Source organism: Microcaecilia unicolor, chromosome 3 (assembly GCF_901765095.1).
Source record: "Microcaecilia unicolor chromosome 3, aMicUni1.1, whole genome shotgun sequence".
NCBI lineage: Eukaryota > Metazoa > Chordata > Amphibia > Gymnophiona > Siphonopidae > Microcaecilia > Microcaecilia unicolor.
Genome location: NC_044033.1, coordinates 248,799,520 through 248,817,887, shown reverse-complemented (window position 1 = coordinate 248,817,887; position 18,368 = coordinate 248,799,520). Strand labels below are relative to the sequence as shown.

The 18,368-nt window shown below is 43.4% G+C and overlaps 1 protein-coding gene across 1 annotated transcript; it reads right to left on the bottom strand.

The window, feature by feature from the left end:
- Window positions 1-5,649: 5,649 nt before the first annotated feature.
- Window positions 5,650-17,939, bottom strand: LOC115464581 (vomeronasal type-2 receptor 116-like). Its single transcript, XM_030194946.1, has 4 exons — window positions 17,184-17,939; window positions 12,448-12,675; window positions 11,530-11,656; window positions 5,650-6,560 (listed from the first exon to the last, which is right to left on the bottom strand). The coding sequence occupies exons 1-4, from the start codon at window positions 17,937-17,939 to the stop codon at window positions 5,650-5,652; spliced, it is 2,022 nt and encodes a 673-aa protein (XP_030050806.1).
- Between the last annotated feature and the right edge of the window lie 429 nt (window positions 17,940-18,368).

Sequence of the window (18,368 nt, the reverse complement as noted above, 5' to 3'; positions counted from 1 at the left end):
CTCAGTGGGTGCTGTGGGTGCTTGAGCACCCCCAACATTGAGAAAATTCCTTGTATGTGTCCAGGGAGAGGTTATTTCTACTGGGCTTAGCACCCCCAATAATTTTGAAAAGTTAGCTCCTATGAGTGAACCAAATAAGTATCAGCAAGTAGAATATTCAACAGCACTGACAAGATTAATGCCTTAAAAATTCCCTCTGGCTGCCTCAGCAGTACCCAGAAAGTTCTGCGGCGGTGTAGGGGCGGAGCTTGGAGAGACACAGAGGTTATTCATACTGCTAAATAGATAAGTAGCCAAATAAAATTGGAACAGAAAAAAAGACTTTATTAAGTACCAGCCAGTATTCGGATTCCAGCACTGAATATCCAATATTATTTATCCATTGTGGCCTCTAATTTAACATCCGCACCTCATCCTATATATTGCTATCCCTCAGTCACACTATATCGACGTGTCCTCTTTGCTGTCCCCTTTTAATATATCAGAAATAGGTCTTATTCAATGAAAGACTGCCCTGCATTCCAACATTATTTCTTGTGTCTATCAAACTACATCATGGTCCTCTTCCTTTTGTTGTATTTCTCTTTCTTTACCTGTTTCTAATTTCATTAGCCAGATAGATGGAAAATCAATGAAATCAAAAGTACCAAGAAAAGTAAATCAAATAATAGAGTTCCAGCCGATGGTATCATTAAGGCCAGTAGGAGCATATTGTGTGGCAATGGGACATAGCTTTGACATCTTGACATGGCCCATTATAGATCACGTTCTCCCTTTCTATGGGGAAGTGATCAAGAGTTATCTCTTGCCAGGCAGCAGCAATTTTGAATTTTTCAACTTAACACTGTTACTCCAGCCTTAATGAGGCCATTGATGTGCTTTTCTTGGTACGTGTGATTACATTACTCATCTTGGCTGTAGAGAAGATTTTTTCATTGATTGTTTTTATTTGCTAAGTGAATATTTAGCTGGAGGTCATTTCTTTGACCATTAAGTATAGTGCCATCATATTATATTTTACGTAGGATCGCTGTGCCTCTTGGGAGCAAAAGTCCGAGAACGCTAATGTGTCATGTTTTGCAGGAATTATGAGTGCTTGGAGGTCGGCAGCCTTTCAACTTTGAAGCGTTTCTGAATCATTGCTCAAGATGCCACTTGAGTCCTTGATGGCAAAACCCGTGGTCAGGCGTGTAGGTTGAAGCAGTAAGGGGCATCGGAGGAGAGTTTGGAATTGGAGAAACTCTTCTCTGAGGAGCTTCGTTTAAGTGTATTGACACAAAGAACACCTTAAAGATAAGTGAAGGGTTTCTAGCCCAATTTCTGAAGTTTAGGTTCTGTACATTTATTTATTTTGAATACTAGGACACTTAAACACTGCATTAATTATGAGTGATTTGGTGTTGGTGTTTTTGAAATGGCCCCGTGAAAGAAATAAATCCTGATTCACCTTGAAGGTGTCCAATTGTGGATGCTCTATGAGTGAATTTAAGTATGTCTGAGGGCATTTCATATACATTTTAAGGCAGCGATGTAAGGGACTAGTTAGCCAGCTTTTGCATTGGCTAATAACACTGGTTCGTTACTGTAAAAATATAACAGAAAGCATGTGGATACCTAAAGGGATCCTCAGTGGAATGGTAAAAGGGGGGGGGGGGGGGGGGTTCATTGACTATACTCATACATTTGTGAAAATTAGAAAGATTATTAAAATCCGTAGGTGCTGACTACTAATGCAAAAAGTGGGGAAAGCATGTGCAGCATAGCTCACGGAATTCTTTCATTCTCTCTGCATTGTCATATAAGAACTACCTATGAATTTGTAGCTGACAAGTTGGTGCTGCACGTAGGTATTCCTGGTGGCATAATCTGGGTGTACTTTGGGTGGAGTTGTGATCTACACACATTTTTATAATATACAGAAATAGAAGCTTAGAGAACATGTACATATTTACACTCCAGTCAATATTGAACACACAAGAGGCAGGCTGGCTATGTGCCGTGATCAATCATGACCCCGGTCATTCAATGCCGGGCTGTTTCCGGTGACCCGCATAGATTAAGCGTCTTCACAGGTAAACAACAGTATTTCCATTTGGGTATATCAGGTCACGTGGCAGTGGGATTAAGGCCATTCCAGGTGTGTGACTTAAATTTGTCTATTTGGATGGTGATTCTTTGAAAGAGATCTACTTTTAGCCCTATGAATGAGCCTATTTGGTACTTATGTTAGAAAGAAAAGTTGGTGTCTACTTTTCTTTATAGACTATCAGCGTAATAGAACTGGTATAAATGTTCACACCTAGATTGCTAAAGAATGCACATACATGACAGTATGTTATGTTCTATGCCTGTAAATGTACACCTCACCCATGATCTCTCCACACTGCATCCATGCAAACATCCATCTCGCAACTTCTTATAGATATACCTCCATACCAGTCATATGTAGCCAATATTGTTTATCGTTGTCTATTGTTTATTTCCCTTAGGTGATTTACAACATAAAGGTTATCAGGAAAATAAAGCCTTTAAGTATTATAGCGTTGACTGCAGGTTTCCTCTGATTAAATTCCTAGATGGACAGAACCATCAGGATCCTTAAAAGCCAAGGTAAAAGAAAACACATGGGGGTTTAGACCTATCATAATTTTTTTTTTGAACAAAGGCTCAGAAGAAAGAGAAAGAGGCAAACTGTTCCAAAGGAAGGGAGCTACGAAATAAAATACGTTTTTTCTGGTGGACCTTCAGTACACTCGTGAATGTATGATCATTCAGAGATCGAAGATGTCACACAAGAACACAGGGAATTGTTAATGCGGCAAAGCACTCTGGGATCCCAGTGTGAAGTGCTTTATCCAAAGCAAGTTATCCATCTAGGGACGCACCTAGACAATGAGGTTGTCAGGATATGCAGAATGAATATGAATGAGACAGATTTGCATTCATAAAGATTTGCATGCAGTGGGTTTTATTCTATAAAGTTACAGGATCTGGGATGTTGCGTGCTCAGTGTGGATTCTATATTTGCAATTGCTTCTGTGATTCCAGTTTAAAAATACTAACATAAGTCCATTATTACATGCACAACTATAGGTACAAACACCTACGCTAGCCAAATGGGTTAGATGCATAACTGCAGGTATTCTATAACATGTGAGTGCAAGTGCCGGGCATGCTCCAGACTCTCAGGACCACAACCCCTTCCAATTGTGTACTTGAAAATTTGAGCACCCAAGCTATTAAATACTGACTAAAAAATGCCAACACCACCAATTATAGCTAATTATTGGTTGTTAAGGCCGATCAGCATCTAAATATTCCATTCCATTCCATGTGCAGCTGATCTTAATTCTATTACTTGGGTGCGCAGGTTTCTAGAATTAGGGGTCGTTATATACAAATCCTATTATCATTATCTACTACTACTATCGTTTCTAAAGTGCTATCAGACCAGACAATACTAAGATTTGTAACAGCGTGGACACCCCGGAGAGAGTAGAAAACATGAAAAGGGATCTGCAAAAGTCTAACGTTTGGCAATTAAAATTTAATGTTACTCAAAAAATGTACTCCTTAATTATAAATCAATTAATTTTTATTACTACATACCCCACACATACCTATACCTATACACATACATATAGAGAGTATCTAACAAGAGTCTTAGGAACTCACTCACTCAACCTTTCACTCTACTATAATATCACGGCACTATGTAAATCAACAATACCACATCTCAACTTAAATCTATCAGCATGAAATCACAAAAGTTCTTAATAGTGTCCATAAATTATCATATTATACTCCCGTTGTTGACCTTCATATGGTTTCCAGTAGCATATACCATCAGTTCAATTAATTATACTACAGGATACCATATGAAGATCAACAACGGGAGTATAATATGATAAGAACTTTTGTGATTTCATGCTGATAGATTTAAGTTGAGATGTGGTATTGTTGATTTACATAGTGCTGCGATATGACAGTAGAGTGAAAGGTTGAGTGAGTGAGTTCCTAAGACTCTTGTTAGATAATCTCTATATGTATGTATATAGGTATGTGTGGGTTATGTAGTAATAAAAATTAATTGATTTATAATTAAGGAGTACATTTTTTGATGAACATGTATAAGTGAGTACTCTGGTTTGAAGAAAAATTCCCCCAGATTGAGATAAATTAAAATTTAATGCAAAGAAGTGCAAATTGATGCATTTCAGGAGTAGAAACCCAAGGGAGCTGTATGTCCTAGGAAGTGAGAGGCTGATATGCACAGATGGGAAGAGGGACCTTGGGGTTATGGTGTCCGAGTACCTCAAAGCGAAAAAACAGTGTGGCGAGGCGGTGGCCATAGCCAGAAGGATCCTTAGCTGCATCCAGAGAAATGCTAAATAGTAGTAGTAGTAGTAGTAAGAAAGGAGGAATTGATGCCCCTGTACAAGTCACTGGTGAGGCCCCAACTGGAGTATTGTGTTGAGTTTTAGAGGCCACATCTTGCTAAGGATGTAAAAAGACTAGAAATGGTCCAGAGGAAGGCGACAAAAATGATATGGGGCTTGCACCAAAAGACGTATGAGAAGATACTGGAAGACATGAATATGTGTAGTCTAAAGGAAAGAAGGAACAGGGAGATATAATACAGACATTTAAATACTTAAAAAGTATTAATATAGGAACAAATCTCTTCCAGAGAAGGAGAAATGATAAAAGTAGAGACATGAACTGAGGTTGTTGGTTGGTAGACTTAGGAGCAATGTCAGGAAATTCTTTTTCACAGAGAGGGTGGTCGATGCCTGGAATACCCTCCCGAGGAAGGTGGTAGAGACCAAAAATAGTGATGAAATTCAGAAAGGTGTTGGATGAACACAGAGAAACTCTATTTAGAAAAAAAAGATGGTATAAAAGAAAAATAAAAAGTTTAGGATAGGCTGGAAAGAGCTTCAATGGCAACTTCAGTAACTAGAACCGAGGACCGTGCTGGTAAGACTTTTACGGTCTGGGACCCGCAAATGACAGGGCGGATTTGGATAGGCTGATTTGGGCTTTGACGGCAACTCCTGTAGGTGGAACATAAGGACAGAGTCGAGCGGACTTCAACGGTCTATGTCCCAGAAACAGCAATAAAAGACTCACAATAAACTATAATATCACATTCATTGTTAATTTAAGCATGAATTAAAAATGAGTGCGATTGTTGGGCAGACTGGAAGGACCATTCAGGTCTTTATCTGCCATCACTTACTATGGTACTATGTAAATATTAATTTTGCATATCCTGGAAATCTGGCTTGAGAACCACTGATCAACATGGACTGTACAATAATAGTAATATTTAAATATGCAAATAATCCATTTAAGCTGTGGATTACATTCCAGCAAACCCTTCTAAACTGAGCATTTGAACCATAAGGAGCAGTACCACTGACAGGACTGGTTGTAGGCCTCCCTCTCTAACAATCCCTCTTCCACTTTTTTATCTCTCTATCCTGTTTGTAAATTGATCTTCCTTTCTGTTATTTTCTCCACTTTTTAAAATATTCTTTTCAATACCGTTTTGCCCCTAAGAAAGGTGCTAAATCAAAAAATGAATATCAGAAATAAAGACAGAGGTGACAATTTATCCATTTATCTTTAGGCAGTAGCATGTCTTTAAATATTTCCTCCAGTAGTTTTTGTTAGGTATTTCCTGCTGTTCTTATTGGGTTCTAGCAGAATAATGTAGCATTTGGGGATAAAGATACAACCCAGGAGTCCAGCACTGGAAGCCAAGATAGCAAATATCTCCACTGCCACCATGTACTTGCCCTTGGTGCTCAGGTACGTTGGGATGAAGGAGATCCAGACGCTGCAGAACACCAGCATGCTGAAGGTGATGTACTTGGCCTCGTTGAAAGTGTCGGGGAGATTTCTTGCTAGGAAAGCTACGATGAAGCTGATGCCAGCCAGAAATCCCAGGTAACCCAGAACACAGTAAAATGCAACTATTGACCCTTCATTACATTCAATTAGTATTGTTCCAATTTCTGATCTCATATTAAGATATGGGAATGGGGGAGCAGTGAACAACCAGGCAAGACACAGAACAGTTTGAATGAGCGAACAGAAAAGGACTACAGAAATTGAGATCCTGGAACCCATCCATTTCCGGAGCTTGCTTCCAGGCTTGGTGGCATGAAAGGCCAAGACCACAGTGGTGGTTTTTGCCAATATAGAGGAGAGAACGATGGAGAAACTGATCCCAAAGGCAGTGTGTCGGAGAACACAGGTCACTTTGTCAGGGTGGCCAATGAATACCAAGGAACAGAGGAAGCAGAGCATGAGGGAGATGAGGAGAATGTAACTGAGGTCCCGGTTGTTGGCTCTCACTAAGGGAGTGTCTCGGTAATTAATAAAGATTCCTAGGATGACAGCAGTGATCAGAAAGAAGAAAGTGCTGATGGAAGTCAACACTATCCCCAAAGGTTCTTCATAGGACAGGAAGATTATCACTTTTGGGATGCAGGCGTCTCTTTTGTGATTGGGCCATTTGTCATCTGGGCACTGCCAACAGGTGTCACCATCTACGAATGAAGAATATTGTCTAAGTATCTCATAAAGAGCATTGGATTCATGACACTGAAAATAGTTCTCTTATATTATGGACAATTTTACATTGTAGCAACAGACTATAGAAGAACGGATAGTGGGTCAATATTTTATGTCCCTTGGAAAGTGTGGTTCCTGCCTGAACGCCTTAGGAGAGGATATTCAACGGCATTTAACAGGGAGTGGTGCTGATTATTCCTTATGGCAGATACAATACTGTCCAGGGAGTGCTGGGCTGATCAGGAGACAGATTTAGGTAATCGCAGAAGTTTAATAAATATTCCCTGGTGTATTAAAGAAAAGACAAATGCAGATCGGTGACAGGGTGGTTTGCACCTTACAATTTTACCACCTGTCCAATGAGATTATAAGGATAATGAAAAAACATTGGCACTTAGTACAAACAAACTAAGTTTTTTCAAATAAGGATATTTTAGTGTCATCAGATTATAACAAACATGCAACATATGAGAAAATTACGCCCCTTGGTTACTACCCCTTGGTAAATGTTCATTCTATCCAGTCAGTCTCAAAACTACATCCATCATTCACCCTGTTAACAAGAAACCATACATCTTAAGACATTTTTCTAATTGCCAGTCTAGTTGTGTTGTATATGCTTGTATCTGTCCCTGCAACCTTATGTATATAGGCAAAACCAAAAGAACACTCAATAAAAGAATAATAGAACACAAAAGTGCCATTAAGAGAATCATCATAGAGAAACCCCTGGTGGAACACTCCTTAGAACACAGTCACAAATTCAAGGAATACAAGTTTTTTGTTATCTGTAGTAGAGAGATGTGGTAGCCGTGTTAGTCCACTTCTAAAGCCAGTCAATAGAAATAGAATAAAATAAAACATAGAAAAGAAAATAAGATGATACCTTTTTTATTGGACTAACTTAATACAGTTTTTGATTAGCTTTTGAAGGTAGCCCTTCGTCAGATCAGATTTCTGACGAAGAAGGGCTACCTTCGAAAACTAATCAAAAAATGTATTATTAGTCCAATAAAAAAGTATCATCTTATTTTCTTTTCTATGTTTTATTTTATTCTATTTCTATTAGCTTGTTATCTGTAAAATCCAACCTTCAAGGCGAGGTGGGAATGTGGACAAAATCCTTGTGAAAACAGAACAAAAGTTTATTTTAGATTTCAATCCTGTACAGCCTTATGGTTTGATCAATGACTTGGATCTTTTAGCCTGTGTTTGATAAATTTTATTTATTTATATATTTTGCACATTTATATCCCACTTTTTCCACAGGGATGCAGACTCAAAGTGGCTTACAATGTTGTACAAATACAATTACATGAAACAGGAGAGAACGAACAGAGTTAGAAGAAACAGGGAAAGGGAAGAGAGACTACCTGAAGATGGCAGTCAGAGATAGGCTGGTCTTCATTAGACTCCAGATGTTGAGACGGCTCAGAGTAATAATCTTGCACTAACATGCCTTCTGCACATTTTTGATTTTGTTGGCCTGTTTTTAATTATTTATTTTTATCCATGTATTTTGTATGGCTTGAAAAGTAAGATGTTTTAGCTTCACACTCTTTTAATGAAAAATTTGTCTCTGCAGAAAACATTCCTATTGTGCCATACTGTACATTTGCTTTTAAATATTCTTTGAATGTTTATATTATTTATTGGCACTTTTTATATAAGCTTTTACTCTTTTTTTATATGTACTTTTTATGGATTGGTTGTTTTTATGTATATGCATTTATTTATTTACTTCCCATATCACACATGCCTGTTTTTATATACATTTATATGGAAATCCCACAATGACATTTTTCAGCATGAGTCAGGAAGAGTTTGATGGGGTTTTTTAAATTACGTTTTAGGTTTTTAGTAATGTTTTTGACCTCAGATGGCTTTGGATTTAAACTTTAAGTATGTTTTCAAGCATCCCATATCCAGGGATGCCTGATGATGTCACTGGAATGCTTCCAAGATGGCCGCTGGAACGCATACAATTTTTAGCATTTTAAAATCATTTTTAAGCAGCAGTTTTTAGTAAGAATTACATTTTTATATAGGGCATCACTTAGGGAATCAGATTCTGTACTTAGTTTGTATTTTCATTTTTTTCACCAAAAACGCCAATTTTAAATGCTTTTAATCCATCATTTTTTAATCAGTGGAGCATTTTCCTATACTTTTATTCTGATGCCTCAAAAGATTTCACACAAGTGATGATTATATTTTTAAGTATTTCTAATTTTTAATTTTGAGAAGAAGGACTCTCAGCACTATAAATAGTGGGCTGGTCCAGATGGCAGTCCCCATACAGAGGTATGAAGCTGCTGCTCCACTTTAAACTATTGCTGAAGTAAGTTTTACCCCTTTACTATTTATTATTATTTTTTTTTATATACAATTCATCTTGTTTATAGTGGGTTTCTTTTACACCCTTTGGTGTTTTAATGGTTCTGGTCTTAATTTGAGTTTTTACTCCAGCAATGCGCTGGTGTACTGTTATGGCGCACTTCTGTTCTAAAAAGTTTTAATTTACCACTTCAGCCTTATCCTATATAATAATTTGCACCTCCAATGTCCTACGTCTGGATGCCCAGGTTCGTAACATCCATAACCATTCATTGCCCCGCCCTCGCGTCAAAATGTAATGAAGTCAGAGGGCGGAACAGTGAGAGGGAAAGGAAGCCAGCGCCAGCCAGCCAGAGAACGTTCAGGTACAAATCGAGGGGAGGAGAGAATCGCAGGAGAAACGCACCCCTCCCTTCCCCCCTCTCCTCTGAGTTCCAGGCCCCTCTCCCTCCCTCCCTTTCCTCCAAGTTCCAGGCCCCCTCCCTTCCTCCCCTCTCCCTCCCCCTCCCTCTGAGTTCCAGCCGGGCCCCCTCCCTCCCCCCTCTCTCCATCTCATCCAAGTTCCAGGCCCCCTTTCTCTCCTCTGAGTTCCAGGCTCCCCTCCCTCCCTCTCCTCCCAGTTCCAGGTCCCGCTGTCCTCCGAGTTCCAGGCCCCCTCCCTCCTTCTCCTCCGAGTGGTATCCCGACCTGCGCTGCCCGCCCTCTTCTCCCAGTCCTTTGCCTGCTCCTCGCCTTCCTGCGTGCCGCACAGAATTAATAGTTCTTACCTCAGGGTCCGGCGGCAGCAGTGAAAGGCGAGCAGGCACAGCTCTTCAGCCTGCCTTCCCTTCTCTCTCAGCTCTGCCTCTGATCCCGCCCTCATTTCCTGTTTCCGCAAGGGCGGGACCAGAGGCAGAGCTGAGAGAGAAGGGAAGGCAGGCTGAAGCGCCGTGCCTGCTCGCCTTTCACTGCTGCCGCTGGACCCCAAGGTAAGAACTTTTAAATTCTGGGTGGCACGCAGGAAGGCGAGGAGCAGGCAAAGGACTGGGATAAGAAGTCGGGCAGTGCAGGTTGGGTTGGGCTAGCACTCAGAGGAGAAGAAGGGAGGGAGCCTGGAACTCAGAGAGGGAGGGAGGGAGGGGGCCTGGAACTCAGAGGAGAGGCAGAGAGGGTAGGCAGGGGCCTGGAACTCGGAGAAGAGAGAGGGAGGCCTAGAACTTGGAGGGGAGGGGGGCCTGGAACTCGGATGAGAGGGAGGAGGGCCTGGAACTCGGATGAGAGGGAGAGAGGGTGGAGGGAGGGGGCCAGGCTGGAACTCGGAGGAGAGGGGGGCCAGGAACTCAGAGGGAGGGGAGGGAGGAGAGGGAGAGGGGGAGGGAGGGGAGCCTGGAACTCAGAGGAGAGAGAGAGGGAGGGAGGCCTGGAACACGGAGGACAGGGGGGCCTGGAACTCAGAGGACAGGGAGGGGGCCTGGAACTTGGAGGGAGGGGCCTGGAACTTGGAGGAGAGGGGGCCTGGAACTTGGAGGAGAGGGGGCCTGGAACTCAGAGGAGGGAGGGGGCCTGGAACTTGGAGGAGAGGGAGGAGGAGAGGAGGGAGAGGAGAGGGGGCCTGGAACTCGGAGGGTAGGGAGGGAGGGAGGGTAGGGGCCTGGAACTCAGAGGAGAAAGAGGGGGGCCTGGAACTCAGAGGAGAGGGAGGGGGCCTTGAACTCGGATGAGGGGGGGAGGGAGGGGGCCAAGCTGGACCTCGGAGGATAACCTTGCTAGCGCCTATTTCATTTGTGTGAGAAACGGGCCTTTTTTACTACTCACAGATAAGATTAAAAGTGTTTTCCTTTTGCCTAAGCTAGATGCCTTTCGTTTTTACTAGTATGCTTTTATATTATTCCTCCAGGTCATCTTGGATGATCAGTTGTGCTATCCGAGCTAAGCCTTTTTTGTCCCTGGTTAGGTATGTTTGCTCTGAATTTTAATATTTGCTCAACGAGCCCAGTGTTTTAGCCTTTGTCCTGTTTTTGATTTGTATGTGGTATTGATGTTCTTTTTTATATATGTTTTATGTATGTCTTAAAGTTGGCTTATTGTCGATTTTGATGTAAATGCCGTTTTATTATTTTGTGATATATCTTTTATCTCTTTGCTAGCTGTTTTATGTTACTACCACTGATGCAGCCTCATTGGAGAAACGTGGCCACGTCGGGTCTGTACGAATAAAGATCCTGTTGGGACTTTCATGGTCTGCTTTCTGTTTATCTCTTCTGTTGTTGCAAGACACTCAGCACCTCTTTGCTATTCCAGTCTGTTTTGGGATCTTGCCAGGTACTGGTGACCTGGATTGGCCACTGTTGGAAACAGGATGCTGGGTTTGAGGACCTTCGATCTGTCCCAGTATGGCAATACTTATGTACATTTTTCACTGACTCACTACTTAGATACAACTAAGCAGATATCATTATATCTATGGATTTTTATTAAAACATTTAAGTGTTTTTACCTCTACTGTCCTCGTCCTCTTTTTTGGAAGCCCGTGGTCTATACCCTACTCTCATAGTACTGTTTGATATTTTACGTAGAGTGTTTAACTCCTCTTTCTGTTGTTTTGGTTTTGCCCAGCATAGCACCCACCAGTTTGGTTGGAGACCTCTCCCTCTGCACATGGAATACAGTCATAGCAGCAGGCAGGCTGTCCTTCCCTGATTAATTTCCTGTAACCAGGACGGCAACTTGGGCTGCATCTGGATTGTGGAGGTGTCTGAAGAATGAGAAAACAACTTATATAACTTTAATTGACACTCGGATGTTATGTATTAAAAGCAGCATTCCTTTACTGCAACAAACAAAAAAGTGAGGTGGACTCAAGGAGGATGTCAAGAAGTCTTTAATTCTAAAAAGCATAAAAACGACCCAACATGGCTATGTTTCGGCACAAAGGCCTGCCTCAGGGGTCAAGTGGATCTCTTGTGTTGTGGCAAAAACATTTAACTTAAAAGTACAGTCAAGGTCTTGGCTGTTGAACTTTTCACAGTTTACGTCACTGTCCGTTGCCGGTCAGATGGTGTTTGCATCACAGTGTTTCTTCCTACTGAGGTTCACACAAAGGTTCAACAGCCAGGATCTTGACTTTATCTTAACCAGCTAAGTGAATATTTATCACTGGCCAGTTAAGTTAATAGCGGGTAAAGATAGGACTGCTATTTATGTGATCATATTTGACCGCTAAACTTAGCTGGTCAGCTCTGAATATTGCTGGTTATTTTGTGATATAGTCAGTTAACTCATTCGTGCACATTTATTTATTTATTAAGAGTTATTTACCACCTTGTTGGAGAAAATCGCCCAAGGCAGTCTACCTTTTACAATTTTGTTACTACACACGTCTCTTCAACAGGGCGTATTTTTACAGGAGAACATCTATGGGGTGGAATCTGGATAGAGCATGGGCAGGGCAACACACTCATATCGTTTAGTTTCTGAATCTAGGTAAAAATATTTACCTGTGGTTTCTCTAAGTTTCATCATATTTTAGTGGAACTGGATTCTCACCTCATTGAAGTCACTCTCCCACACAATGGCCTTCTCATCAATGGTAAAATCCTGTCCCAGAGGAGCATAAGGATTATAACTACCAACAATTTCATTCCTCTTTATCCCATTGGGTAGATAGACAATATTGACGATATCGTATCCAATGGTGAGGTCTCCATTCTCATCAAAAGAAATCTCTTCACCAAGACCATTCTTAAAGTAAACACTCTTTAGGTAATGATGAAGCTAAAGGATTGATGACAAATGAATAAATCAAATGAAACACAGGTAAATAGAATTAATCTGGATTAGTACTCTAAATAGTGATGAGTCTGTGTCTGTAACTTCATCTTCTTTCAGAAAGAATTGTCAATGACTGATAATGAGGCACTAGCAAACTAGCCCCTGCAGTTAGAGCAGTAGTTGGTAGCTCACGGTCAATAGCCAACAGGGGAAAAATCATTATGGCTTTCTATGGTTGAAAGGGATACTAAGCAGGCATACGATGCCTCAGTGTGGAGTGTTCAGGCACTCTCTATACACACTGGATTACTTCTTAAAGGATAAATCTAATGGCCAGTTGCCATGTCTTTCCACTATTTCTCCTACGAGATCACTCGGAGGGTGAGGGCAAACCTGCTCCTCTCAGCATGTCCAGAGGCAGAAACTAACAAGTAGCTTCAAGTACTGAGGTGCCCATGACCAGAGGCAAACGTGGGTGCAAAAGTGTCGCGTTCTCGAGGGCCTTTGCATTCTGTCAGGTCCTCGAGGTAGAACCGGGAATCATGAGCCCTTGGACCCCTGCCGAGGAGCGGCAGAGGCAGGTAAGACCACCCTGGAACTGGACATACGGAAGGACAGGAATGGAACTCTGGATTGGAAGTAGGCAACAGGAACCGGCCGAACAGGAACCGCTTCACCTGCACTTAGCCACCGTTCTGCTGGAGTTGAGCTCCAGCTTGCGGGTGGCCGGCAGGGCTTGCAGGACAAGGCCAGAACTGGAGATCCAGAGGACCCACCCTGGGTATAGGAAACATGAGGAAGCAATACTAAATACTAGACTGCACTGAGTGCTGCATGCAGCCGCTAAGCCAGAAACACAAGACAGATTATGAAGACAAGACGTACAAGAGCTTAGGAGGAGCAAGGACTAGGGCAACATGCAAGCTAGGCAGAAGGGAGTTCAGGGAATACCCACAGGGTAAACCCACTAGCTAGGTAGAGGCAGGATACAGGATAATCACCCAGGAAATACACACTAGCTAGACAGAGACAGGATTCATGGATATACACTCAGGATATACGTTAGCTAGGCAAAGCGGAGAACTGGGTAAACACTAGCTAAGCAGAAACAGGATTCAGGATAGACACTCAGGACATACGCTAGCTAGGCAGAGCAGGAAACCGGATAACACTAGCTAAGCAGAAACAGGCTTAAGGGTTGACACACAAGCTGGGCAAAGCAGGGCTCAGGGTAAAGAGAGAAACCCAGGAATAACAGGCCAAGGGTCTTGGGCTGAAGCTACAGCAGCTCCACACACAGCCAGAGAAATAAACCCAGGCTGTAGCTGAGTGTCTCCAAACCCAGGCTGAGAACAAACAAAGACTGAGGCTACAAACACTGAGGAAAGCACTAGAAAGACTAGCAGTCTCCAGACACTCAAACAGAGAGGCAGACCCCACCCGAAAGGACTAGCAGTCCACAGGTACAGAAAGCAGATGGGTAGGAACCCAGAGACAGGCTTAGTAGCAGCGCAACAGTACTCTCACTAACCTGCTGACCTTTAGGCATGACACCATGCAAAGGCCCTGAATGCAAGCACAGCACTTCCTTATGAAGGATCTCACTGATGAGTCACCACCAGCAGGACAGAAGCAGGAAGTACACTGACCCCAAAGAGAGGCTTGACACACATAGGAAAGACAAGCAGGAGCCATCTTGGAAGCGGGCATAGAGCCGGTGGCAGCCATCTTAGATGCTGGCTCCCTAGAGAGGCAGAGCCCACACAGGTGAGGTCTAGTGGAGCAATCAGCACACAAAGCCAGAGCCAACACTAAGACAGACAGAAGCCAGCAGAGCTGCTGACCCCCAGAAAGAAGGTAAGGCTGAGGGTGGTCACGGCCACAGACGTGACAAAAAGGCCATTAGCATCAGATTAGTGCATTTGCTTCCACCCAAGGATCAGACCCGGCAAGTGCATGAAACAACGAACTCACCGGCTCTAAACACTAATGGCATGCAAATGCATGCTAAACAGGGCCATTAACATTCCTCCTCAATGCTCAGTGGGCAGCTCACCAAATAAGGGTGCTGCTCCCACGTAAATCCTATGCTAGCTTGGAGCTGGCATTAGGATTTGACAGGGCATTGGGGAGGAATGCATGCTTCCAGGCCCCCCACTCCCCACAAACACAATGGCCTGGAGGTTGGATGGACCTTTAGACCCCCACCCTCCCAAACACAAGGGAGGTCTGGTGGTCCTCCAGACCCCCTATCCCCCACACACAAAAGTCCCCCCAACAGTAAAAAAAACTTGATGGTCCAGAGGGACCCTTGCCAGGCCAGGCCTGGCCCAGCCTTCACCCCTGAAAGCTAGCCCTGGTGGCCTAGTATCCCCACAAGTTCCCAAGAACCTTAACAAAAGTGAGTCCAGCCTTGAACAGGAGGAGGGACTAGCACTACTACTACTACTACTATGCAGCGCTGTACACTTAAACATGAAGAGACATTCCCTGCTCGGCAGAGCTTACAATCTAATTAGGACAGACAAACAGGACAAATAAGAGATAAAGGAATTATTAAGGTGGGGACCAGCTCAGGAAGTTTATTCCAGGCATATGGTGCGGCAAGATAAAGGGAATGAAGTCTGGAGTTAAGCAGCAAAAAAGAACAAAAAGCCCAAAAAACAAGAGAAAAAAAAAACACACCCGTGTGAACTCATAGCCAAAGCTAGACTAAAGGGACTCATGAGGTACCAGTGCATGGGAAGACTTTTCTGAATTCAGACAATATTCTGTGTCGATGCCATTGTTATGTCATATACTTGTCGATGGAGAATCACTCCCTCCCGCCTCCTGCAAACGCTACCTAAAAATGCAACTCTCTGCCCTTCCTGGTGCATTCTGGGATGCGCTTGCTGGGGCCTAACTTCCATATAAGGGAGAAAGTCCAGGCTCTTGTGTTTGAGATGGCTGTGGTATCTGGAGGTCCACTAGATGTCCAGGCCCTTGTGATGGGGGGGGGGGGGGGGTTGAAGGTTCATCGGACCACCAGGGCTTTAGATTGACAGGTCCAGGCATTTTTTTTTACAGCACAACCCAGGCACAATCCTCCCGCTGAAGTACCAGGGCCACCGAGAGGGGGGGACAGGGGGGACAAAATTCCCGGGGCCCGGGCCTCCAAGGGGTCCCGGCACCGCAGTCCCACCCGCCACCACCACCGGGCCCCTTCCACCCGAACCTACGCCAGCAGAAGTGCTGTCTTCTGTTCTGACCCCGGCGTGATCAGCCCACACAGACGCGCTCCTCTCAGCTGATCTTCACTGTACTCTGCAGGGCTTCTGTGCATCTGACGTCTTGCACGTGCAGAACGTCAGACGCACAGAAGCCCTGCAGAGTACAGCGAAGATCAGCTGAGAGGAGTGCATCTGTGTGGGCCGTGCACGCTGGAGTCAGAAGACAGCACTTCTGCTGGTGGGGGTTCAGATGGAAGGGGCCCGGCCCGGTGGCGGAGGCGGGTGGGACTGTGGCGCTGGACTCCCCTCGGTGGGGGGGGGGGAGGCGGTGACAACCTGGGGGGGGGGAGGCAGTGGGGGCGGGGCCCAGGGGGCAGGCCCGGGGGCGGCCTTGTCCCAAGCCTGGCCCACTCTCTTAGCGGCCCTGTGAAGTACCCCATGATCAACGCCAATATGTTATTAGCGTTGATCATAAGGGCGTCCTTTCTCTGCACTCTTCTGGCAGGAATTTTAAGGCACTGCTTGGAACAGCACAGGAATACTGATCACTGGCACCTGAGTGCAGCACAGGTGCTTACAAAGGTTAATCACCGAGGGCCACCGAAATACAGGGATAGGGTCCGTTTTACACACACAAAATGTACAGACATGAAATCTATTACCATATATAGAGTAAAGGCTGTCCCATGCAATGGGATCAACACACCTGTCAAAGTCAGTTCCCCTTGTGGTATCAATGGTCACATTTACTTGTGAGAAATACCCACATAATTTACAATATTTTCTAACTCTTCTTACTCTCTTACCTATCTATATGCTCCTTTTTTGCTTATACCCTACACTGTCTGTTAAAATGTTTTATTGTGTATTGTGTTGACATTGCAAGTAGTAACTATGCCATACTTTGTATTGTTGTTTGAATATTTTTTACTGCTGTAATTGCCTATTGCTCATGTTTGATCTATTCTTACTGTACACTGCCAATTCTTTCAAAAAGGCGGTAAATAAATCCTAAATAAGTAAATAAGTGAGCTCTACCCAGCCGCTGATAATGTGTTTGCCCACCTGCTAAGTGCTGACAAAGATATGCGGATAATTATAGATCAGTGCTTATGCAGAATATTGGTAATAACAATTATTTGTGCCAATATTTTAATCATTTCTGCACTGATCTGATCCGTAAGTGTCGTGTCAGCTCTTCCTCTACTGAATTTACTCATAGGTGTCTTCTCCTCCTCTCACGAAGGATTCCCTTCCACTCTGTGCTAGTATATTTCACTCCTTTAACTTTGATCTTACCTTCCACGGCAAATAATCCAAAAATCTCCTTTCTCCACTCCACATGGTATCATTTCCAATACCAGACGTGACCATGTCATGCAGTGCATGTGCCAGGGCGTACACAGCATTGTACACACTGTAGCTGCTCCCCAAGAACTTGGTGTCACAATGTTGTGGAAACATTGAAGTTTCATTCGTATTGCAAGATCTTCTGATGCTTTTTTGGCACTGACTGTCACACAGGCCCCTCCACCATGACCAAGTATAATAATCATTTGGAAACAGGGTATAATTCACTTCACGGACAAATTTTGAAAAATTTGGAATATTTTTCTTTGCAACTGTGAATGCCAAGGTATTGTTCTTCACACTCCTGCCCAATGGATAACTTGAGGCAAAGTCCTGCTCAAGTGTAGTGATCCAGACCTTTTTGGTTAAAGTTCCATTCATATATAGATTCCAGGCATAATCCTTACTACAATAGAGAATAATCACACTAGTTGATGACTCATTGATTTTTCCATAAAGTTTGGAGAAATCAGTTGCCCTGAACTTGTCACGATTGAAGATTTCTACGAACGCAATACAGCCTCCATTCTGCTCAATCCCTTCTTTCAGGATATGGACAGCCCTAAGGCTCTTGTCTTCATAACATGCAATGACACCAACCCAACTCCAGCCAAAATGTTTCAGTAACTTGACTATCCCAGTGCTGAGGTGCAGCTCATTGGGGACAGTCCGATAAAAATAAGGAAACTTAACAGCGTTGCTCATCAGAAGATTCTGTGAGGTGAAACTGATCTGTTGAGATAAGGATTATTTCGGTCATTGTGCCATAGCTCTTAAAATCTCCCTGTGAGGGCTAAGGGAGGGGAAACACTACAGCCTCGTGGGCTTGAAAATAAGAGAGAGAAGCAGACTTAGGTATAGGCGCACCAGCAAAAATCTTTATTATGGTATATCACTATGCCAAAATACAAACAATTGTTCTCTCTCTGGAGCAGGTTGTCAGACAGCAATGCCAGATGCAGAGACTGGCTAACAAAGAGGGGCATAATCGAACGGCGCCGGCGAAATAGATTGCCGGTGATCTATTTTGGCGGTGCCACAAACAGCTGGCTGAACCGTAACATCAAACCCGGCGAAATCCAAGGCATTTGGTCATGGGAGGAGCCAGAATTTGTAGTGCACTGGTCCCCCTGA